This window comes from Hippichthys cyanospilos, chromosome 7 (assembly GCF_059441005.1).
Source record: "Hippichthys cyanospilos isolate Australia breed blue-spotted pipefish chromosome 7, RoL_Hcya_1.0, whole genome shotgun sequence".
In the NCBI taxonomy this organism is placed as follows: domain Eukaryota; kingdom Metazoa; phylum Chordata; class Actinopteri; order Syngnathiformes; family Syngnathidae; genus Hippichthys; species Hippichthys cyanospilos.
In genome coordinates, this window is record NC_142375.1 from 1785234 (window position 1) to 1810184 (window position 24951).

Below are 24951 nucleotides of genomic sequence, written 5' to 3' on the forward strand. Positions count from 1 at the left end.
ATTTTGTCCCCCACTTAGGCACAAACCTTCCATCTTAGGAACAATATGACATGCCGGCCATTGTGTTCGTACATTTATTTTCGCTTTTCAACGTCAACTAATTGACGCTCATCACGGCTACGTCGAACGCTATTGCTCTTACAATGTCACAGTCACTGTCCAGTCACGGTGTCAGTCACGGAGTCAGTCACGGAGATGCTATTGGCCTGCGTCATGTCAATCAATAAATGCCGATATGCTATTGGCCGAACGCCTTTGTCTAGCTTGATGGCACAGCTGGTCGGGACGGAAGGAAGGAGAGAAAATGAGTGAAAAACGGAAGGAAGGAATGTTGTGAAGACTTTGCAAACTTTATCTGTTAGACATGACTTCTAAAATTGCAAGTGGCGGTAAAGGAAGAAGTAAGAGGATGATGACAATAGAAACCAAGCAGGAGATAATAAAAAAATACGAAGGAGGCACACGCATAGTTAACCTTGCTCGTGAGTATGGACGCAACCGCTCGGCAATCTTCTCAGGGCAAGACTTTCCTTGCCGGGGGACGGACCTCGATCGACAACAAAATTGAGAGGCTTCTTCTATTATGGATTAAAGAGAAGGAAATCGCCGGTGATATGTTCTAGTTTGAGAAAAGTTCCCGTTTAAGAAAATGAATAAATTAATTCTGCGGGTTGGTCTCTGCTCCCCTTGTCTCCACCCAGCTCAAGTCACGTCGCCCCAAAGGTAAATGTCATTTTTCCTTTGTATATGTTATTTAATTTAACTGTACAGTAGATTATGTTACTCATTTTTAATATGTGTATAAAGTCGTGATGTTTTTACCTAAGGTTTTTGCACCCGTTGCACGCATGATTACGTCACAAGATGGCGGCGCGTGTAGACGCAGCGGCCACTCGCTCTTCCGACAATGCGTTGTTTTGTTCGTCAAACAAGTGTTTGTCTGAAAGTTTTTCCGGTCGGTTTATGCCAAAATACGCGTACAGTCTACGGGTTGTGATGTTTTTACCTAAGGTTTTTGCGCGCGTTGCACGCATTCACTAATTAACATAGGTTTGGATTGCCCGTCATACGAGCAGTTCAAGTTACGAGAGTAGCCGCTGAACGGATTAAGTTCGTAACACGGGGGCCCACTGTACATACATATATATATAAAACATCAAAATTGTACATACATTCTAAAAGTTGGTACATACTGGTACATATTTCTTGATTATCTCCAGTTTTGTTTCCATATAAATCATCTTACTTCTCTCTTTAATATCACGAGCAATCTTGGGACCCATGGTGTACCAATTAAAGTTTGAATTAAGCACTACAATGCACAATAAATACCATATTAAAAGACTATGTAAAGAAGCCCCTGAGACAGCCCAGCACATAGTAGTGGGGCGTAAGATGGTAGCTGGATCAGCGTACATGGAGAGGCAAAACCAAGTGGCTGATAGTATACAGGAACATCTGCAACCAACATGGAATAGAAGAACCTAAATCCCGATGAGCCATACCACAGAAAGTGGCTGAGAACAACAGGACCAAGGTGCTGTGGGACTCCAGCTTCCAGACTGACATACAGGTGCTGGCTAACCAACCAGACATAGTGGTGGTAGACAAGGAACAGAAGAGGGTAGTGGTGATAAATGTAGTGATCCCAGTTTACGCGAACATCAGGAAGAAGGAACATGAGAAACTTGAGAAGTATCAAGGGTTGAAAGAGCAGCTGGAACGGATGTAGAAGGTCAAGCGTTGCGTGGTCCCCCTGGTAGTGGGGGCACTTAGGGTTAGTAAACCCCAAACTGGGTGAGTGGCTCCAGCAAATCCCAGGAACACCATCTGAAGCCCCAGTCCAGAAGAGTGCAGTCCTAAGAACATCCAATGTACTGTGCAGAACCCTAAAACTCCCAGGACTCTGGTAGAGGACCCAAGTTTGAAGATGACATGGATACCATCCCGCCGGGGTGAGAAGGAGTTTTTTACTACCCGCACACCATTCCTCTATGTGTCAACCAGCAGTCTGCATTCCTCCTGTAGAATATTGGCCCAATGTTACCAGGCAAAGGCCTCAAGGTGGGTCAAGCCACCTTTCTCATCTTCAAGTTTCACCTCAATTTTTGATCGGATTCAGGTCAGGACTCTTTTAATACATCCTTTGAATACATTCACATCATTTCGCCCCTACCTTGGCAGTTTGTTTCGGATAATTGTCCTGGGCCATCCAGTTGTGGCTGAGCTGGAGTTTCTCAGCAGACTCTTTCAGGTTTTCGTGAAGGATTCCCATGTAATCCTCCTTCCTTTAAAAGTTCATCAACCTTGACAAGGTTCCCCGTGCCACTGGAGGAGAAGTGTTCCCATCAAACTATGTTGTCACTACCATGCCTGTTAGTAGAGATAGTGTTCTTTGGCTCATAAGCGTCACTTTTTTTCTCCAGACTCACTAAACATTCATAGGCCCAAATAATTCTAACTTTGCCTTACCAGACCATAGGATGGTTGACTAAAATCTAGAGTCATGCAGTAGGTGACCTCTGGCAAAAGCCAGGCAAGCCATCATGCTTTTTCTTTAACAGGGTTGTCTTCCCAGGCCACTCAATGCTAGACCTTGAGTCAGTCATCCCTGTCTGCTCAAGTGTTTCTATTAGGGCCATAGTTGGGGTCTGAGGGTTAAAGTTAACCTCTCAGCATACTTTCCTGGCAGGTTTGAGTGACACCTTACACTTCTTGCCACGCCCAGCAAGGTTTTTAACAGTATTGAACCTCATGTAGTTGTTTATTGATGCTCTGTACGGTTGCCACAGGAATACCAAACTGCTTGGAAATGGTCTAGTAACCCTTTCTATTGCTGTGGACACACACAAGATTCTAACACAGGTCCTCCCACAGTTCTTTCTTCTTGACAATGATGTACAGAAGCCAGTATGACTAGGAGACCTTTTTTTCCATTCACACTCTTTTAAAATAAATTTTTATTCTTTTTTTCAACATTTCCTTTATAACATGCTTTTATTCATATCTTGAAATAACATTTAGCATCAAAATGTACACATTTGGGACATTTTTGTTGAGATATTGACAGGGATATGAATAGTTTGAACATAACACTTTATAGAAATCTATCAATAATGTCACATTGAAATTCAAAATTTCTTGAATAATGTATTGTTTTCATTCATTTGTTTGTCGGTCACATACAACAAACAAAGAAACTAAGAAAAAAAGTCAGTTTGTCACAGACACACAAAAAAACTTAAAATTCACAATGGTATGAATCATTTTGAGGACAAGTGTATATATATACCTGTACAGTGGGCCCCATGTTACGAGATTAATCCGTTCCGCGGTTGGCTCATAAGGCGAATTCACCATATGGTGGGCAAACCAAACCTATGTTAAATAGCTAATGTGTTTAGAACCCCTGGTAAAAACATCAAAATTGTACATACATATTAAAAATTGGGAACAAAATAGTATAGTAAGTGCTATGTATATATAACATACATGGATACAATCAGAAAATATCATAAATAAAAAATATAGAAAGGATTTATTTAACTTTGAGTGGTGTTTGTTATGCCTATATTCCCTAGTAAGGGTAGCCTAGGCGAGGCTAGTTTCATATTTATTGATTATCTCCAGAATTTTTTTCCATATAAATCATCTTCTTACTCCTCTCTTTAACATCACTAGCAATCTTGGGACCCATGGCTAACCCTTTCAACTTTGAATAACCAGTAAAATGCACTATAAACATGGTTTTGTAACGACTCACACTCGAACAAAGCTTTACCGTTCCGCCATTTTCAAACAAGTGAGGCCGACCAATAGCAGACCACCATCTCCATGAGCGGATGCCGACCAATAGCAAACCAGCATTGTAGTCACGCGTTGCATGGTAGCAGTTAGACGGCAATAGTAAATAAGTGCAATTACCTAAAAACGCCAGCAGATGAAGGCAAAACAACACAAATACAGCCAACCCCTAGGGTCATGACGACCTCTTTTCATCTGTGAAGCCCTTTGAGACTTCGGTGATTCAGGGCTATATAAATAAAATTTGATTGATTGATTGATTGATTGTTTTTGGTCGATGGACTAGTGTGTAGGGTGGTCCAGTTGTCTGATTTTGGCCCAACAACACAGGTGCTTGTCCCAGCTTTACTGATGCCGGAGGTTGTCACAACTTCATGGCACGCCGCTGACAGCTCACCTTGCCTACGACCGAGTTTTGGCACGTGCTCGGAGCATGTGTTATTTATTAGCCTACCATGCATAGTGATATCTGGGCCTGGTGTGACAAGAGCTATGCGTGTCGATGGAGGAAGTCCCCTGTTCCACAAAACCGTGCCCCAATGAGCCCATCGCAGGTGGAGAGACCTTTCCAACAAGTCGCCGCAGACATACTGGAGTTTCCACTCACATCCAAGGGCAATCAGTATGTTCTGGTGGTGTAAGACTATTTTACTGAGTTTGTCAATCTGTATGCGGTTTGTGATCAAAAGGCTACAACTGTCGAGAATGTCTGTTCCAGAATTATGTTTTGAAACATGGCGTGATGGAGACTCTTCACACGGATACGGGGAGACAATTCGAGTCCGACGTGGTGAGGCATTTGTGGCGTTAAAAAGACTCACACCACTCCATACATACCGAAATCAGATGATTTGGTGGAGAGGTTCAACTGAACGCCTATTGATCAGTTGGCTAAAATGCTCTTGTCATGTGAGGGGGTGTGGGACTCTTTACTTTCATAATTTGCTTTTGCATACAATACCAGTGTACAATCCAGCTCCGGTTTCACACCCTATTTCCTTACTCATGTCAGGGAGGCCCGGACACCTGTTGATGTCCTACTAGGCTCAGGAGTGCACAAGATGCCTGAGAATGGACCCTCGATAGATTTTGCAGATTCCCTCCTCCCAAACTAAAAACAATAACGCTGTAGCCAGCAAGAAACAAAAGACCTTCTACAACGCCAAAGTGAGACACAGTCCATATAATGTTGGCGATCTTGTCCGGCTGAGTGACCCCACTGAAAGCTGTCGGAAGTTGGCCCCGCATTGGAAAGGCCCTTATGTGTTGAGGCGACACATGGACAGGGAGGATGAAATTGGGGACACTTATCAGATAAGTAGCCCTTTTGAGGGGGTCTCCTCTCTACAAAAGCTTGGGCCGTTATACTTTGCCAGTTGTTTTTCCCTTGGAGGGAGTGAGGGAAGACTCTCTCTCTCCTTCCCTGCCTCACGCCCGGCTGGACGGGGCTCTTGCATTGGACAGCCTTACAAGCAGGGGCCTCTCTGGTGATGACATGGACAACAGAACGTCACTGGGGTCAGGTTCAAGTGTCCCGATTCATGACACCATTATTACATCTCGAGTGGGCAGGCCTTCGCGACCTCCTGCCTAGTTCAAAGAGGGGTGAGTGTTCCATGTTTTGCGGAGTTAATAATTTTAACGCCCCTGCTCACACACACATTCACGCTCGAACATACGCATTCATATGGCTAAGTGAACTGGGGAAAAAAAAATGAAATGATTTAGAAGTTGTGTATGCTTGTTGGATTGTTGGTGGGGTATTCACGTTTTGGTTTTTTTTTTGATCCCTCAAGTGTTCTCATTTGTGATCGCATGTTTTTTTTCTTTCTCTCATGTTTCCCTCTTGTTTTGTAAATGTGTGGGAATGGGGACATTTCTTCCTGTGAAGGGGTACACATGTAACTGCTGTATGGTAGGGAGATGTTCGAGTGTGATGACGTCAAAGGAGGAGACGAGGGGGAAACACTTTTTGGAGGGAGTTGTTAAATGAAGAGAGGTGGCTGTTCCGTTCCCAAAGGAGTATCTTGTTCTGCGTTTTCTTCTCAGTGCACAGAGAGCTGTGGGACACCTCACGCATGCACACGCTACATTAGCTAGCTAACCTGCACGGTGTGTATTTGCAGGGAACGTTTCTGTCAAAGCATTTGATTGGATGAATAGTGTAAATGAAACTTACCATTGGCTGGAGACTTGTCACTCGCTGTCACGATGCAAAATAGAACAGAAAACAATATTATTGGTCTAATTAATTAGGTATGATGAGGTCTAATTTATAGATATTGTTGAATACGTTTATATTGTATTTTGTTTTATGTGCAGCATAGCTTTTCTTGTGCGTTGAGAACGTGCGAGCAGTGTGCAGTTGCGCACGCGCGCAGCTTAGAGGGAACACTGTATGAGGGTGTTTTGAAGCATTCAATAAAAACTTTATGCACACCTGTAGTCTGCAGCTAAGAGGGCAGGCCTTTTGCAAAAACCTGGTGGGTTTTCAAAATGAAACAAACAAACTAAAAAGGATCAAAAGTTTAAAAAAAATACAATATTGGCTAATTAATATAGGTTTGGATTGCCTGTCATACAGCGAATTCACGTCACAATCCCAAACGCAGAGCGAATTAATCTCATAAACCAGGGGCCCAGTGTAATATATGTATGTGTATATATATATATATATATATATATATATATATATATATATATATATATATATATATATATATGTATGTATATATATATATATATATATATATATATATATATATATATATATGTATGTATATATATATACACATATATATATATATATATATATATATATATATATATATATATTATGTATATATATACACATATATATACACATATATATATATATATATATATATATATATATATATATATATACACATATATATACACATATATATATATATATACACACATATATATACACATATATATATACACATATATATACACATATATATATACACATATATATATATATATATATATACACATATATATATATATATATATATATATATATATATATACACATATATATACACATATATATATATACACATATATATATATATATATATATATACATATATATATACGTATATATATATATACGTATATATATGTATATACAAATTTACAAAATATTATGTAATATATATTACATAATATTTTGTAAATTTGTAAATTTAACAAAAAATCTAAAAAGGAAAAAAGAAAATAAAATTCAAACATTTTTTGTGGCTTTGTATAATGACCATAATTCCATGGTTTACCTCGCTATATTTCTTACTTTTAAGTCGGACCGGTTAAAAAATATTGATTTCTTGTAATTATTTTCTTAACAAAACAAATAGGAACAAAATCAAAAGAAAACAAAAAACAAATTCAAACTCTTTTTTGTGGATTTCATTTATACCCGTACCATTTTTGCAGGTTTACGTCATGCTTTTGTTGCTATTTTTTTTTTTTTTTTCATTTTAGGTCAGATCATTACAAAACATAAATATATTTGTTTTTTGACAAAAGAAACTTAAAAAAAAAGGAACAAAAGCAAAAACAACAACAAAACAAATACAACCTCTTCTTGGGCGGATTTTCATTCATGACCATAAGTTTACTGCCGGTTAATATTGCTTTTTTTTCTTAATATTTTTCCTATTTCTAAGTCAGACCTGCCCCTCCATATCAATTTTATGTCCCTCCCCAAAATATCAATTTTATATATTTTTTTAAACAAATGAATCAGACTAAAATAATGGGACTAAAAGCACAGAAAAAAACATATCTCATTTAACATAAAATAATAGAGAAAAAGAAATAAAAATCTGCTGAATTACTTTCCTAACACTGTCCATACTCTCTTGTGTAGAATCGCATCATGAGTGCACCACTGCCACCTACTTTAGTGGAAATGCAATTACATTTATTCTCGTACAGCAAAACAAAGAACACACATTTAAGTTTGTATGTGTTTTTGTGAGATTTTCTATTTGTCTAATATTTTTGTGTGCATGTAATTTGCATGATTGTGTGAGGGTCTGGAGATTCCATCGTGGTTGCAGGAAGTCAGGCACAATCTTCTGACTTTCCACAGGAAGTAGATCAAACCTCTACTCTAGATAGAAGCATTTTGTGTGTGTGTATGTGATCTTAAAATACATTCCCTCAAGTAATGTGATATTCTTTTCTGGCAGCAGTCATATGACAAGTGTAAAAACCGCGACAAGCATCACAAGATGCTCGTAAATGACTTCATGGTCATTTACATGGTCATGGACACCTGCAGTGTTATTCCAGCCAATAGGAGACGTTCACCACCAATGATATCATCAAGCTAAAATGGCCCAAGTTCCACAACAAAGACTAGATGACCTTTCAAAACAATGCCAAAAGGTAAACAACTGATTATTATTAGTGACATTAGCTTCTGATAATTATACTGTGCAGGGCTGCCTTGAGATAAGAGTTAACTCAAATCATATTTCCCTCATTGAAATTATTGGAAATACCATAGGGATATTTTCAGCATTCATGGTAAAAAACATAAGAAAAAAATTCTTGAATAACCATTTATTTTAATGCAAATACTGTATATAAAAAAAACATGCCATACACACATTTAAAATGAAACGCGAAAGCTCATTTAATGAAACATTTTCTTTTTTGGGGGGCTATTTCATAAGTTTTCTTTTAGTATAATAACCTTGGTGTGTGCATGATTAGCCACAGTTGGCAATTCCCGTGAGAAATCAGTTGAGTTTCCCATGGGATGTGTGTAAGTGTGTGCGTTGCTGCTGCATTATTTCCACGAGTCAGCATTCTTCAAGCCTGTAGGTGTTCTTGGGAAACAGGTAATGCTCCATCGTGAGAACTTCTCACACACAATCAGCTGATCGTATATACACACACATTCCTATCTTAGTGTGACATATCATTTACATACATTTCCTAGCCCCTCACCCTCACAGCCAATTTCCTTGCCCGAACCTTCACCAAAATCCAGTCAAACCTCAACTCTAAAATCTAGTCCTGACTCTAGTCTGAATTTGTAGGGTCCACCAAAATGGTCCCACACAGACAAGAGGTCCCCACAAAGCAGTGATTTGCAATTATATCTTGCAAAGCCCCTTGCTGTGCTGATATTAAGAACATTATTATCTATAAAAATTGTATAATGTAAATATACCTAAAACTATCCTTTAAAACATCAACATTCAACTTTCAACAACTGTTAACCACTTTTTACAGTGTTTAAACAGCTTACAGGTTCATCTAAAAGTGAAAAAAATACTGAAATTTCAAAATAAACAAAAAGTAATGATGTCAATCCTTTTCTTATTGCAATAACAGTTCAAATAAATTATTGGCAATCATTTTGAGAGTAAAATTATAATATATCAACTCCTTCTAATGGTCTAATTTTTATACTTTGGATCATAAAATCATCTCCTGGGCCCGATTAATCCCGTTTGCAGGCTAGAACCAGCCAGAAGCCCATATGTTTGACACCACTGTCCTAAGTATTTATTTTCAGATAGAATATCTGTTGGAGCCAAAAAGTTTTTTTTTTTTTTTTTTTTTTTTTTTTTTAAAGAGTTTAAGAAATTGTCTGAAGACATGTCACTCAGTTGATTATGGTGGGTGGTACCATGGTTGCTATGGATACATTAATACGTGCCGGTTGGCAAGGGCAGGGCAAGACGCCAAACAGTTTTCGACCGTGCATGGTCATGAAGGTAGACTTTCAGTTTGGTTTGTTACTCGAATTATGTTTTCTCAGTATATTGAAGTCGAAAAGTGCTGCTAACCAAAATGGATCATATGAATGTTGCTGAAAATATCCAACGGTAATTTAAGAGACTACTGAAATTGTTTGATCTATGCACGCGTCCAACTAAGGCAGTTGCCCTGCTGTTCATCTTTACAGGCAAAGGCTGTACAATCTCAAAGTGAGAAAGTAGACAGTATAAAATGTCGTGGCATGAACTGCGCACAGAAATCGGCACAGATGAGAGCCAATGTAAAGCAGTAACAACCCACACCAAAGTTCATTGGAAAATGCTGCAAAATAGGAAAATGCAATCTCCTTTAGTCATAACAATGTGTGAACTATTGCAATATCCTTTACCCCAATTCTCTTTTTGCAATTTGTTCGGCATGACTAATGAAACATTTTTCTTTTTTTTCGTTTACTCATTTTCATACATATTGCACTTTTTCCACAGCACATCAAAAGTAAGGACGAGCATAGCGCTTTACATAATAGCAATTGCATAATTGATGTCATAATACATTTTTTTCTTTTGTAAACCAGAGCTATTAATAAATGACATTTCAGATGAGGCTTTTCAGTTGTTTGGAATGTGGCCACATTTTGTGGCCGCTCGTCACCTCTTTTGCGGCCACTCACGCATTACAAAAGGTCAAAGGGCAGCCCTTTGTTTGACAAGGCAACATGGCCGGTCGCTTCAAAATGCCCTCGCGTCGCCCCTGACCGACTTTTCGACTCAGGAAATCCTGCGGCAGCGTCCCTATGGCCTCATGAATAAAAATGGACTTAACAGAGTTTGTTTTTAAATCAGATAGATACTGGATGTGCGCCAAACTGAGATGCCAATTAAAAAGAACCGACATGGAATGTTTTACTTCCATAAACGGAATCAACTCTACGTCTGAAAAACTAAAGGTTACCTCCAGTGTGACCCGACCTATACCTCAAAAATAGGAACGATTATAAAAAAAAAAAAAGTGGCTTTGGACTATGGAAAGCATTGTCTGAAGAAGACCCCGTTGGTGCTTTTCAGAGGTCCAGGAACCTCTTAGATGGGGTTCTGTCAGAAGATTCCAGGTTGGGAGACCCAGAAACTAGAAGACCCTGGAAATGCAACCAACATAACGGGTTTCAATCCTAGCGTCTTTATCGTGGAACAAGGAACTTTTATCCATGAATAAAATGATGGAGATTTATGGTACTAAACATAGCTGATGGAACCTTTTAGTTCAAGTAACTCAATCATATTCATCAAGAACTAAAAGTTCTTTGAACTTTGACACAACCTACAGTCCCCTCCAAAAGTATTGGAACATTGAAGGAAATTCCCTTATTTTTCCTGTAGACAGGAAATATTCGAGTTTGACACCAAAACATGAATATGAGACAACAGATCAACAATTCAGCTTTTATTTCCAGGTACAGAAAGTAGTTTAGTAAGGAATCCTATTTGTGTTGGCCAATCTTTCCTTTAACTGAATTTCCTTATGTGTGCACGCAGCATTACACCTCATACTAAAAGTGCAATCTCCACAGGAAAAAAACAACTCTGAAACTGAGCACTAAAGACATCAAATGTTTTTTTTTTTTTTTTAATAATTACTGAAATTAGGAAACACTGAGAAACAAAACACACCTATCAGTCACACATTACACCTATTCACATGTTTCAATATTTTTGAGCACCCAAACATTTCGTTTTCCTTTCCGTTACAAAAAATGTTTGCCTCTACTTTGTGTACCAGATCCAGATGGTAAACACCTAGAAATCAAAGCGGTAACGTTGAAATTTTGTCTCATCTTCGTCTTTTGGTGTCATTCTCAAATATTTACATTCTACAGTAAAAATAAAGGAATTGCCTTCAGTTTTCCAATACTTTTGGAGGGTACCGTATACTTAAAAAATAAGAACAATTGTGGCTTTGGACTACGGAAGACCCTACTGGTGACCAGTACTTTCCAGAGGTCCAGGAACCTCTGGGGTGGGAGTTCTGGTTGAACATTCCAGATTGACAGACTCAGAAACTAGAACTCCTTGAATATGTGACCAACGTCAAAGCGACTTTACCATGTATGTAGGTAGATGCTTTTATCCATGCAGGGTTGAACATACATGATGGAACCTTTTAGTTCCAGGAATTAAATCAAATTAATCAAGAACTAAACGTTCTTTAACTTGTGACATGACTTATACCTCAAAAATAAGAACAATTGGAACTATTGTGGCTTTAGACTATTGCAGTGCTTCTCAATTATATTTTTGCTTACCCCCCCCCCCACACACACACACACACACACCCACACATACACTCACAGTGCTGACTAAATAAGATTATCATCCACAAAAGTTATATAAGTAATATCTGAAACTGTATTCCTTTTAACATCAGCAAAAAGCAATATAAATCAACTTCAAAGCAAACGACATTTATACAGGATAAAGGTTAGTCTAAAACTGAAAAAATTAGCAAGTGCATCAAAGTGCCTGAAATTTAAAAAATTATGCTAATCCTTATCACAATTACACTTCACAAGAAAAAAAAAATGGGGGTCCTGCCCCACTACTTGAGAAGGACTGGACTATGGAAAGCATTGTCTGAAAAATACCCTGCTGGTCACAAGTATTTTCTTGAGGTCTGGAAACCTCTGGCATGGTGTGCTGCACAGTTATTTTTGAAAAAATACGTATCTGAGATGAATGTCTTACCAAAACGTAAAACTGTGTTTTTAGGGATTCGATCCGACTTTTGTTGTCAGTTTTGAATAATTCTTTTGTGTAATCAGGTAAAAATAAAAATAAAAATCCGACGTTTTTTAAACTATTCGTATTTATGAAAGTAATAAACTCACATTTTGCATGTTGTCGGAGATCCACGTGTCCAAAAGGAGCTCCAGTCTACTGCCGTGGTACTTGCCGGTTGTCTTGACCGCGACGAACACGTCGTCGGCGCTCAGAAGCTCCCCGTCCACACGCGGGACGCCGCTCGGCGCCGGCCGGCTTACGGCTCTCCTCTCCCGGCTGAGCTGTCGGAAGTTTTCGGTAAAAAGTGCGCGGCTCGCAGGAGCTCCCTGAGCCAGCGTGACGGCGAGCAGGCCGCCATAGAGCGAGCAGAGTACGGCCCCCGCGGACCTCCACATAGTGAGTGCGGCGAAGAGTTCGCCACTTGTCTCATCTGGGTCGGAAGCGAACAATTGCTACTTGCGTTAAGCTCAACGCTGCTGATGAGATCGGAGAGATGCAGGGAGTTCCGCAGTTGGGCGGTGCTAGATTCTTCAAACGACCTATGAGGGATATGAGCGTCTCTAAGGCGGGGCTTGGTAGGCAGTTTGAAAAAAAAAGATACAATTAAAAAAAATCTAAATATGCGTTAGATGCAAAAAATGTGAAACACTTAAAAAAAGACTATAAATGCCAACATAGAATAAACAGAATACATAAATAAAAATACATACAAACACAAATCCTAAGTAAAAAAAGAATATACTGAAAAAAAATGAGTAATACAGTGGGCCCCCGTGTTACGAACTTAATCCGTTCAGCGGCTACGCTCGTAACTCGAACTGCTCGTATGACGGGCAATCTAAACCTATGTTAATTAGTGAATGCGTGCAACGCGTGCAAAAACCTTAGGTAAAAACATCACGACTTTATACACATATTAAAAATTGAGTAACATAATCTACAGTACAGTTAAATTAAATAACATATACAAAGGAAAAATGACATTTACCTTTGGGGCGAAGTGACTTGAGCTGGGTGGAGGAGGAGGGGAGCAGAGACCAACCCGCAGAATTTATTTATTTATTTTCTTAAACAAGAACTTTTCTCAAACTAAAACATATCACCGGCGATTTCCTTCTCTTTAATCCATAATAGAAGAAGCCTCTCCATTTTGTTGTCGATCGAAGTCCATACAAGGAAAGTCTTGCCCTTAGAAGATTGCCGAGCTGTTACGGCCATACTCACGAGCAAGGTTAACCATGCGTGCGCCTCCTTCGTCTTTTTTTTTTTTATTATCTCCTGCTTGGTTTCTATTGTCATCATCCTCTTACTTCTCCCTTTATCGCCACTAGCAATTTTTGCAGCCACGTCTAACAGATAAAGTTTGCAAAGTCTTCACAACACACCGACCAGCTGTGCCATCAAGCTAGATCCATGTTTATCAACCGCTGTGTGCCGCGGCGTCGCGGCACAGCGGCATCATGCCGCGGCACATCAGCACAGATATTGTCAGTTGTGCCGCGGGAAATTATCCCCCCGGTCCGCTGTGTAAATTTACGGCAATGACTGGTGCAGCGGACAGCACTCTCAAGGCTTTAAATGTGACGCGGTGATCAAAAGGTTGGGAAACACTGAGCTAGATGAGGGCATTCGGCCAAGCATATCGACATATCTGTGATTGACGTGACACTGGCCAATAGTATATCGACATCTCCGTGAGTGAGACCGGGACTGTGACCTTAATCGACCAATAGCATATTGGCATCTCCGTGACTGACTCCGTGACTGACACCGTGAGTGAGACAGTGACTGTGACATTGTAAGAGCAATAGCGTTCAGTGTGACCGTGACAAGCGTAAACAATTAACTTCGTTGACGCAGCAAAGTGAAGATAACTATGTTATAAGCACGTTTACCGGTGGGATGTCAGATTGTTTGTAAGACGAAAGGTTTGTACGTAAGTGGGGGACAAAAAACGGCGCGTTCAACGCTTGTAAGTCGAAAAGTTTGTAAGAGGGGGAGTTCGTAAACCGGGGGCCCACTGTATATATTTACAATAATGAAATAAAAATACTTTAAAAGGAAAATACTATGAACAAAATTCAAATAAAAAATACACGCACACTTATAAAATATACCTAAAAACAAACGTGTTTAAAAAGTTATACGAAAATAGGGCTATTTATAAAACCAAAAAAATACTAAGAATAAAATCTGATAATAAAACAAAATATGAAAATTAGGCTATATTACAACTAAAACACGATATCCAATACAACATTAAAAGGAAAACATTTTAAATATAAAAATATACATAAAATTGTAAAGATGTACACAAACAAATAAAAAAATATACACTTAAGTGAATAAAAAATCTGCAAAACAATGCAAAATGTACAGAACTAAAAATAATACACAATAAAACAACAACAATAAATAAAGAAATTCTATACAAGCCAAGAATAAACAAAACAAAAAACACTAATAACATATATATATATAGAAAATTGTTTAAGCGATTTGGAAAGATGAATACCATGAACAAAATCCAGTGAAATAGAATAATAACATATAAAATATAATTAAAAAAAAAAACACAAAAAAGGTGATAAAAGATGTAAATCCAAACAGTATTTTAAAAATACACTACAACAACTCAAAATACAAATGAAATAAATTCTAAGATAAGTCGACAACATAACCAGACAAAAACCACAATATAAAACCACACAAAACATAAAAATATACAGGTAGGAAAAATATATAAAGTATAAAATATAAAATATATAAAGTATAAATGATCAAAATTAACTATTTGAGAAGAAAAATATGATGAAAAAAAGAAATAAAAAAATATGAGTGTCTAAAATATAATTAAAACATAACATGAAAAGTGTTAAGAGCAATAAATATAAACAATATTTTTAAATTGAAATATAACTGTCATCCTGTGTCCCTAATGAATTGTCCTGTGTTGCAGATTGGGGAGCGGAACCACTGGCCGCACACCTGCTCCTCATTCCAATCAGGGGACTATTTAGGTGCGGTCAGAGCAGGAGGGTGTCGCTGAATTATTGCGTTTGCAGCCTTCCAGTGTACATGCCAGTTCCTTGTTCCCTCGATTCCTAGCGCCTTTGCCTACGTGTTTTATTTGTTACTTTTTCTCCTGTCTGCCTGTTGGTTGGCAGTTTGCTTTGTTACTTTGTACTAGTGATGGGTAGATGAAGCATCCTGTATCGTTTAGACACAGTGACACACTGTATTGACACTGTGTTGACACTGTGTTGCTGAATACGGACACCTGGCGGACTTGCAGGAAACATTTGACAGGCTCATCTGACACTGATCTGTCAAACCAATTTTATCCAATTCCATTGATTAGGCATTTGCATTCACATTATTTTTACATATACGTAATTTTAAAAAAAAATCTTTGATATTCAAGATGCAGTTGATAAATTAAGTGAACATCTGTCTGAATGCCCTAAGCAAAAGTGTTGTGAATGAAAATGGACTCATTGTTATAAAAGATTTTTATTCAAAAAAATTTGTTTCTCCAGCGTTTTGTTATTCAGTCTATTTCTTTTTTTTTTGAGGCAATTTCCCCCGCCTTTGAGAAGATCCTCTCACAAGGCACTGAAGAGGCCGGTGTGCACAACACCTGTGTGGCCAAAATAAATAGGTGAGGGAACGTTGCCTCCATGGACTTCCAGTATAAGAGCGGGTCTTCCATGCGTGCAACGTGTCCTGCTGACATATAGCGCTGCACCTCTGAGTGCGCATCAACAGTGGGGTTGTGCATATCTGGTCAACTTCATGGTCGAGGTGCTGCCACAGGTTGTCTGAAAAAAAAAAATGAAAAAGGAATTTTAGTGCATTTTCCAGAAATAAAAATTACATAATAATAAAGAACCTGATGGTGTCGGAGTCAGCAGTGAAGAAGGTCCTGGCTGGGCCTCCTGTGTGTGCCCGATGATTTGGGCGCATTCTGAACGCAGCCTAGTGACTGCTTCTGTACACCGGGAGGAACTACGGAACCCTAGTGATTTGTATCTGGGGTCTAGAAGTGTTGCTAGTGTTAACACACTTAAAGACTCCAGATTAGAAACAGTGTCTGCGACTCGACGCTTGAGGTGGTCATGTAACTGTATGGTGAGCTGTGTCTGCAAGGTAGAAGCATGATGCTCAAGTGCAAGATAAAGCATTTTCATCATCGGGATGACCTTCGATCCTGAAACTCGCCTCTCTCCAGACAACTCCACTGTTGCTTGATGGAATGGGGCAAGCACTTGAAGTACTTCCCCCATGATGTTAAACTCAGCAGTCAGTGGAGTCAAATCTGTCTTTAGAGAGGCCAGAGATACCCACACTGGTTCCCTCTCATCATGCAGCCTAGACAACATTTCATTTGTGCTGTTCCAGCGCGTTGGCACCTCACTGATCAGTTTCAGTGTTGGTCGTCCCATCTGTTCTGCACCTGAGCGAGCTTCTCCTTGGCTGTCGTGCTGGAGCGGAAATGAGTGACTATGTTCCTAGCTTTTTGTCTGATGGCTGTCAGTGCGGGGATCTGGTCACAAGACTTTTTAACTAACAAATTTAGACTATGTGCAATGCAAATTATGTGCCGAATTTGGAGCTGTCTGATAGATGCGATCATGTTTGGAGCAGCGTCGGTCACAAAACACTTTACTTTGTTAGTTATGGCCCAATTCTCCATAACTGCTCTCTTGACCTGGGCCAAATTGTCTGCAGTGTGACTTTGTGGAAAGTATTGAACTCCCAACACTGATGAACACAAATGCATACTTTTATTAATGTAGTGACAGGTCAGCGCCAAGTAAGCCTCCATGTTCACAGATGTCCACATGTCAGCCGTTATACTCACAGCCACAGCTTGCTGTACTTCCACTTTCACTCGTTCCCGTTCCTCATGGTATTTTTCGTCTACCATCTGCTGGATGGTCTGAAAATTGTTACAAAAGCAAATCAATACGTTAGAAATACTGATGGAATATAACTGGCTTTATCAACTACTACTTTAGGAAAAACAAACCTTTCTGGATGGCAAAGAATATGAGGGTTCAAGGACCTGGATAAGTTCCTTGAACCCTTCACTCTCCACAATGCTGAGCGGCTGGCAGTCTTTGAGAATGAAGTTCAGGAGTGCTTTATCGAGCAGCTCCTTCCAGGAAGCTTGATTGTTAAGCACAAATCCTAATTAATGACTGATACCTAACCATTCCATTAAGAAAGTCAGACAAAGCTAAATAATGTTTGCATACCTGGATTTATCCGGGATCTATCAGGAACTTCATTCTCGTGCCTTGCCCTGTAATGCCTCAGCATTGTGGAGGTGCTCTTGTTGGTGTAAGAAAGTTCGCTGCCGCAAATGCGACATTTCACCTGAAAAACAGAGTATGAATAATAAACTAAGACTTACTTTCAAAATAATCATGAAATAACAGAACATTTAGAAAATATGAGAGTAAGACAGTGCAACAAGGATATCAATATAAAACAATACCTTATTTTCACAGACCCACTATATGGTCCCACACAGCAGAAAACTTGCGTTTACCAGTGATGTCTTCCATCTGGCGGCAATAACTCGATGCTTGTTATGAGCATCCATCCTGTTGACAGGTGCGCTTCCTTATAAACACAGTTTTGGTGCGCGACCGCTGTGTCGACACGGTTCCGGTAGAAGATTGCCGAGCGGTTACGGCCATACTCACGAGCAAGGTTAACTATGCGTGTGCCTCCTTCGTATTTTTTTATTATCTCCTGCTTGGTTTCTATTGTCATCATCCTCTTACTTCTTCCTTTACTGCCACTAGCAATTTTAGAAGCCATGTCTAACAGATAAAGTTTGCAAAGTCTTCACAACACACCGACCAGCTGTGCCATCAAGCTAGATGAAGGCGTTCGGCCAATAGCATATCAGCATTTCTGTGATTGACGTGATGCCGGCCGATAGCATATCCGTGACTGAGACCGGGACTGTGATCTTAATCGACCAATAGCATATCGGCATCTCCGTGACTGACACAGTGACTTTATAAGACCAATAGCATATTGGCGTTTCCGTGTCAAGCGAGAATAGTTAATTTTGTTGACGCAGCAAAGCGAAAAAAATAGTGCGGACACACTGACCGGCATGTTGGATTGTTCGTAAGACGAAAGGTTTGTGCGTAAGAGGGGGACAAAAAACGCCGCGGTCCACGTTCATAAGATGAAAAATTTGTAAAACGGAGTTTGTAAACCGGGGGCGCACTATACTTTGAGTCCCCTTATCATCTTTTTGTTGTACTTTGAAGTAACTTTGTTAGAAACCCACGCGGTGCGTGCTTTTTGTGTTAATAAACCATTTTCTCAACTCCACCCTGTCTCCTGTGTGTCCTGGGGTTCACATTCAACCTGCCCGAGTCATGACCGTGACAATAACAAAACTACACTAACAAAATACAAATGGGGAAAAAATAAGGCTAATTGTAAAACCGAAATATCAAGCAACAACTGTGAAAAATATGTATAAATATAAAATCAAAATAATTATTGCAAAAGAAAAATCCTATGAACAAAAAAGGGGCTATGACCCTATAACAAAACCAAAACACTATATTCAGTACAAAATTAAAAGGAAACATTCTTTTAAATACAAAACAGAACCAACAAAAATATTATAAAATTACATTAAATTAAAAAATGTGATAATGTACAACAAAAAATTGACTAAATAAAGAAATATACACTAAATAAATATGTACAGCAATGCAAAATATACAAAACAAAGTCATATAAAATAAAATAAAAATGATTAATTAAAAAATCCCATACAAGCCAAGAATGAACAAAAAGAAAATGAGTAATAACATATGTATAAAATAGTTAAATACTATGAATAAATTCCAATTAAAAAGAATGTATGTAGAAAATATATATATACACACAAACAAAAGTACAACAACCAAAGATATGATAAATAAAATTCAATTAATTAAAAACATAGGTGCACATACAAAACATAATTAAAACATGACAAAATATGTCAAGCAATAAATATAAACAATCTTTTTAAAAAGATATATAACAAACCTACAATAAACAAAAATACGAATGGAAAAAAAATAAGAAGAAAATGAGGCTAAATAAAACCCCAAATGACATCAAACAAAATATAAATAAAAAACATTCAAAATACTTATCTAAAGACAAAAATGAATAAATAAATAAATGAATAAAATACAATTAATAAAAAAGAAAACAATGGTATAATAAAACCCAAACACTATATCCAGAACAAAATTAAAAGGAAACTCATTTTAAATAAATCATTACAAAATATCCAAAAGCAAAATAAAAAAGTACATAAAATATGAAAAATGTAAATACGCACAAAAAAAATAATCAAAAAATATACATTAAAGTGATTAAAAAATATGCACGGCAACGCAAAAAATACAAAACCACAGGCAATACACAATAAAACAATAAATAAAAATGATAAAAAAAATCATATCCAAACAAAGAAGGAACAAAACAAAATGCAAGAATAGTTCTTAAGTTAAAAAACCTAAATAAAACCATGGAATGTGTGAAGAATTGGATGCTTAAATGGTTAACAAACATTGTTGGTCAATTTGAGCTATGTTGGCGCCGATCTTTACAAAACTTTTGAAGACTCTAGCATTTCAGTTTTTCACCTGAACCAATGACTTTAAAGTCTACACGATTAGTCAAAGAAACTTTATCGCTCCTACTTCTTGCCAGCCTTACTTTGACATTTAGCCTGTTATAAGTCCTCAATTCAACTTACATTCCAGCTTCTTCTCAGAAGGAAGACAAAGTGACAAAGAATGCTTTCTTACTCACACTGTGTGTCTGTGTGTATCCATCTCCGTGCGTGTGTGTGGTTGTGGTCTTGGTGGCGTCAGTGGCGCTGTCAGGGGTTTCAAGTGCCACAATGTGCGTATTATTACAAAAAAAATCGCATCAAACGGCACAGGGACACAAAGGGTATGTTTTTATAGCAAAATTTTGTGTTTTACTTCGTACCTCGCATGGACTTTTGGCAAAATATTTATACACCCCTGCTTCTGTCTATATAAAAAGCAACTGAACGGGGAAATGATTAAACAATTGCAATAATGTAGTTGAAAAAGTGCAAACTTTTGTAACCTCCAACTCTCACTGAAGCGGTTCGCAGCCGAGTGTGAAGCGGCTGGCATGAAGATCATCACCTCGAAATCCAAGACCATTGTCCTCAGTTGGAAAAGGGTGGAGTGCCCTCGCTGGGTCGTGGATGAGGTCCTGCCCCAAGTGGAGGAGTTTAAGTGTCTTGGGCTCTTAAACTATTTATTTGTGTCCACAGACACTAGACATTAGTTTTTGCTCCATAACTTTAGACTGATTGAAGATACCCTGTCCTTCTCTATGATGCCCACTTGTTTGACAAGGGTGAACTCAAACTTGGTGTAAGGATGTGACAAAATGGACACAACTGTAAACACACATGAAAGGCGAGGTCTCATCTCGTGAGGTAAAAATCTTGTGCTGCTGATTACAATACTGAGTCATATTTGAGATGATATTGAACCATTTGACCTGGTTTCCACGGAAAACTGAAAACATGGATACAAATTTGAAAACACGCATACGGGGGGAAAAGCAGGGCAGAGAAGCTCCAAAAGTACCGGCAGGCAGGTGAAAACGGGAACAAAACAAACTGGCAGTTTGGCACGGGTAGGTGCAAACTAAATGGTAATATGGGTGACATCACACTAAGCTCCGACAATGGCTGTAACAAAAACTCGACTTAAATAGACTCACACACTAATTAGGCAGACACGTGACAGCTCGGGGAGGAAACTAATCAGGGGGCTGGACTGATGAACACACGAGGGGCAGGTAGACGCAGTCAGGTGGACCAAATCAAAACTAATGCGAAATGACATGAAAAGAACAGAAACAGGAACTATGCAAACATAAAAGAACAGAACCCCCCCAAAATAAACCCACAACCAAAAACCAACAGAACTTGACAGAACCTCCCTCTCAAGGGACGTATCCCAGACATCCCAAAGATAAACGGCAAAAAAGCAAAACCCAAGCAGGGCGGATGGAAAGGGGACCGAAGGAGGGCACAGAAAAAAACAACGAAAACAGTCCAGAAGCGCCACCAGCGCCAAACGGGATGCGCCCGAGTGTGAGTCAGGCGGGCGACTCGGGCGCCAGACAACAAACATTAGGCGAATCCAGGCAGGCTTGTGACCCAGGAGCCCCTGAAGAGTGGCAGGCAAAGGTGTCGGCGGGACGCCCTCAAGCTGAGGCGGAGGTGTTGGCTGGACGCTGGCAGGGTGAGGTGAAGAACAGAATATGGACAATAATTTTATGAATAAAAGAATACAGTATATTTAGTAAACATGAAGTTAGAATGAAATTGACTTTCATTAAAGTTATTATAATTATTATTTATATATTTGATTATTTTCGGGAGATATTGAAAAGACTGATTGATTGTGACCGCTGTTCGTTTTGGTGAGTGCAAGCCTCTTCTTTATTTATTGTTTAATTATTATTATTATTATCATTTATTTTTTTTTTATTGGAAGACATCATACAAAATCCGCAAGGTCAAGGTTCACATGTACAAGATATGCCCCCAGAGATTTTCCTATTTTCCCCGTTCCAAACCCTAGCTCCTACTTAAATTAGGGCCTAATAGACATCCATTAAAACAGAACTAATAACAGCAACATTGAGAACAAATAATAATAATAAAAAAACAAAACAAGAGCAGAACATCAAACTGCAGTCCCATCTGAACATCCAGATCAAAATGAAACAGTGGAAAAAGAGGAAAAATGGGAAAAACTAAAGTAAAGGGGAAAAAAAAATAAGTGGGGGGGTGGCGGCTCAATCATCACAATCAGGAGAGATGTCAAAGTCTGTATATAATTTAATAGAGGTGTCCATGTCTCGACAAAAACAGCAGGGGAACCTTTACGGGAAAAGCAGAGTTTCTCATGTTTTATGGACATTGTTATCTCTTGAATCCATCTATTGTGAGAAGGTGGTTGAGAAAGTTTCCATTTTAGGAGTATAAGTCGTCTAACTAACAAGGTGGAAAACGCTAGAATCGTCTGCAAATGTCTTCCCATCACAGGGTCAGAAGGCGCGCCAAAAAGAGCCAGAAATGGGTCTGGGCGGAGATTGACATCATATGCCACACTGAGCATATTAAAAATTTCTGACCAGTATGTGGCAAGCCTGGGACACGACCAAAACATGTGAAAATGGTCTGCCGGGGATAATTTGCATCTATTACAGGAATCGGACGAGTTGGGATAAATCCAAGACAGTTTTGCATTTGTGTAGTGGGCCTTGTGCAACACCTTACATTGCAAAAGACCGTGCCGTGCACATATTGAAGATGAATGTACCAGCTTTAAAGCCCGCTGCCAGTATTCCTCAGACATTGCGGCCATAGGCTGGGTGATTGTTGCTGTGTTGAGGAGTCCATAAATAACAGAAACTTGCCGCTTTTCACCTGGACAGAGAGCTAAGAGTGTGTCAATGTGTTTCAGGTGGTCGGCTTGGAAATTTGGGGTTCTGTGACTGAATAAAGTGCCGTGTCTGGAAAAAACGGTACTGGTGAGAGTTCGGTAAGTCAAATTTCCTCGCAAGCTCAGGAAAGGACATAAAGGTCCCTTGGTCCTACAGGTCTTTGAACGTGAGTATACCTTTATCGGACCAAGTCCGGAATGTCGCATCTGTGCAGGAGGGGAGGAACAAGTGGTTGTTTACCATGGGGGAAAGGACGGAGGCGCAGTGAAGTCCAAGGTTTCCCTAAACTGAAGCCAAATGTTGATTGGGGCTTGTACAACTGGATTCAAAGAAATCTTGGGAGCAGTTAAAGGAAGTTGAGAGCAGACCAGGGAGTGGAGGGAAACTTTCGAACAAGCCAGCTCCATATCAAATCACAATGGGCGTGATGTGGCATCCTTACAGTTAACCCAATACAAAAGTTTTTGAATATTGCAGGATCAGTAGTATCATATTTGGCAAGGCCAAACCTCCCCTTGGTTTGGAGAGTTGCAGCACAGCCTTACTGATGTGTGGGTGCTTTTTCCCCCAGATAAATGAACTTATCTGTTGATCTAGTGTTGGGTTTGAAGTGGGCTTGATACCCCACAAATGACCCAAGGAGAGGTGTAAATAACAACACAGGAGTCAGAGATTAAGTTTTACCACTGCAGGTACTTGAATCCATCTGACGCATATTTGAAAGGAAAAAAGGATTGCGGTATCCGCTTAGCAGAGAGATTTACCGGGTAAAGTTCAGTTTTCTGAAAATTTATTTTATAACACAAAGGTCTACAGGACTCCAAGTATAGCCGGAAGGGAGACCACTGGATTGGACATACAGTATATAGAAGGAGGTCATCGGCATATAAAGACAATTTATGAATACGACCAGAACGGGAGATGCCCTCAAACCCGACTTCTCGACGCAGCCAAATAGCCAGCGGCTCAATAGATATGGCAAAGAGAGATGGAGATAGAGGGCAACCTTGTCTGGTTTCTCTAAACCGGGAAAATGGATTCGACCGAAGTCCATTAGTAAGAATCGGAAGCCACAGGGCTAGTATAAAGTAATTTAATCCAAGATGCGAAGTTTGAATCAAAACCAAATTTTTCCAGAACAAAAAAAAGAAAGTGCCACTCCACTCTGTCAAAAGCCTTTTCCGCGTCTAGCGAAACAACCAGCTCGGGTGGATTCAAACTGGGGGATATTGTTTAATTTTTAACATGTTTGTGTTATTTTATTTCATCCGTATTCAATTCATAGTAAATAAAATAGAAAATATAATGATATAAAAGTAATAGAAGTTAAATGATGTTCTCCTTTTATTAAACTGTGATCTGTAATTTGGACTTCATATAATTTCGTGGATATGTATTTTTTTGTTTTTTTTTTGACAGCATTACGTATGACAAGTTTTAATGGCTGATGCGGGTTTATTGACATTTAAAAGCTCCAGAAATCGCCTGTGTAAGGTAATGCATATGTGCGCATGAGGGGTATTTATTCGAGAGTCTGACATCACAGAAGGCGTACGTGTGAAAGTCACGAACCACCACTGTTCTTTAGGGTTAGGGTTATTATAAAGATCTGGTAGCGGACCAGGAGGAGCAAGTCCCCCCGGTGGAGCCCGCTCCGTTGTGGGTTAGGGTTAATTTGTTGTTAAATCCGAGGCCCAGCTACAGCCAGGAACTCGTAGTGCACGCGCACCACCGGGAAAGCTTTGGAGTTCTCCCATCACATCATTTTCATCCCACTCGGGAGCCCAGTGATTCAATCCGTCACTATTTTTTTGGCAGAGGGACCCGCTTAGACGCGTCGCTGCCCACATTCCATTAGGTCCCACGCCCTGTGCCAGGTGATGAAGGTCATTCTCCAATGTACGTGTTTGAGGTTACGAACAAGGACGGGTTTACAAATCGAAGTGAAGGTTCGGTTTAGAAACTTTGGTTGTGTTTAGGATTCGGAATAGTGGGTTAAGCTTTAGAGCATGGGGTTGTAAGACAGTATTAAGCATTCCTGCCAAGATCCTGCCTT

At 39.2% G+C, this 24951-nt stretch overlaps 3 protein-coding genes across 8 annotated transcripts in view; 1 reads left to right on the forward strand and 2 right to left on the reverse strand.

Moving 5' to 3' along the window:
* The window catches only part of LOC148420613 (beta-1,3-N-acetylglucosaminyltransferase lunatic fringe-like), a 40969-nt gene extending 28147 nt beyond the window's left edge, over positions 1 to 12822 (reverse strand). For 2 of the 3 annotated variants that reach the window (XM_088419236.1, XM_088419235.1), the window contains exons 1-2: positions 12458 to 12822; positions 5984 to 6007 (exon numbers count right to left, since the gene is read on the reverse strand). In XM_088419236.1, the coding sequence (XP_088275362.1) occupies positions 5984 to 6007; positions 12458 to 12745 (312 nt within the window). In that variant the 5' untranslated portion in view covers positions 12746 to 12822. The remainder of the gene's footprint in view (positions 1 to 5983; positions 6008 to 12457) is intronic. The other variant, XM_088419237.1, reaches the window with a different exon arrangement.
* LOC148420611 (protein tweety homolog 3-like) overlaps positions 1 to 15852 on the forward strand; it is a 97612-nt gene extending 81760 nt beyond the window's left edge. Inside the window, exon 13 of the mRNA XM_088420222.1 lies at positions 15310 to 15852. Coding sequence (XP_088276348.1) covers positions 15310 to 15370 — 61 coding nt within the window. The 3' untranslated portion in view covers positions 15371 to 15852. The remainder of the gene's footprint in view (positions 1 to 15309) is intronic.
* LOC148420614 (E3 SUMO-protein ligase ZBED1-like) overlaps positions 15848 to 24951 on the reverse strand; it is a 43118-nt gene continuing 34014 nt past the window's right edge. Inside the window, exons 3-6 of one of the 4 annotated variants that reach the window (XR_015866223.1) lie at positions 17854 to 21677; positions 17612 to 17732; positions 17383 to 17522; positions 15848 to 17292 (exon numbers count right to left, since the gene is read on the reverse strand). Coding sequence is in view for 1 of the 4 variants with exons in the window: in XM_088420223.1 (XP_088276349.1) it covers positions 16112 to 16171; positions 17215 to 17292; positions 17383 to 17522; positions 17612 to 17675 (342 nt within the window). In the remaining 3 variants the exon portion in view is untranslated. Of the gene's footprint in view, positions 17293 to 17382; positions 17523 to 17611; positions 21678 to 24951 lie in introns of all 4 variants that reach the window. The other 3 variants (XR_015866222.1, XM_088420223.1, XR_015866221.1) reach the window with 3 other exon arrangements.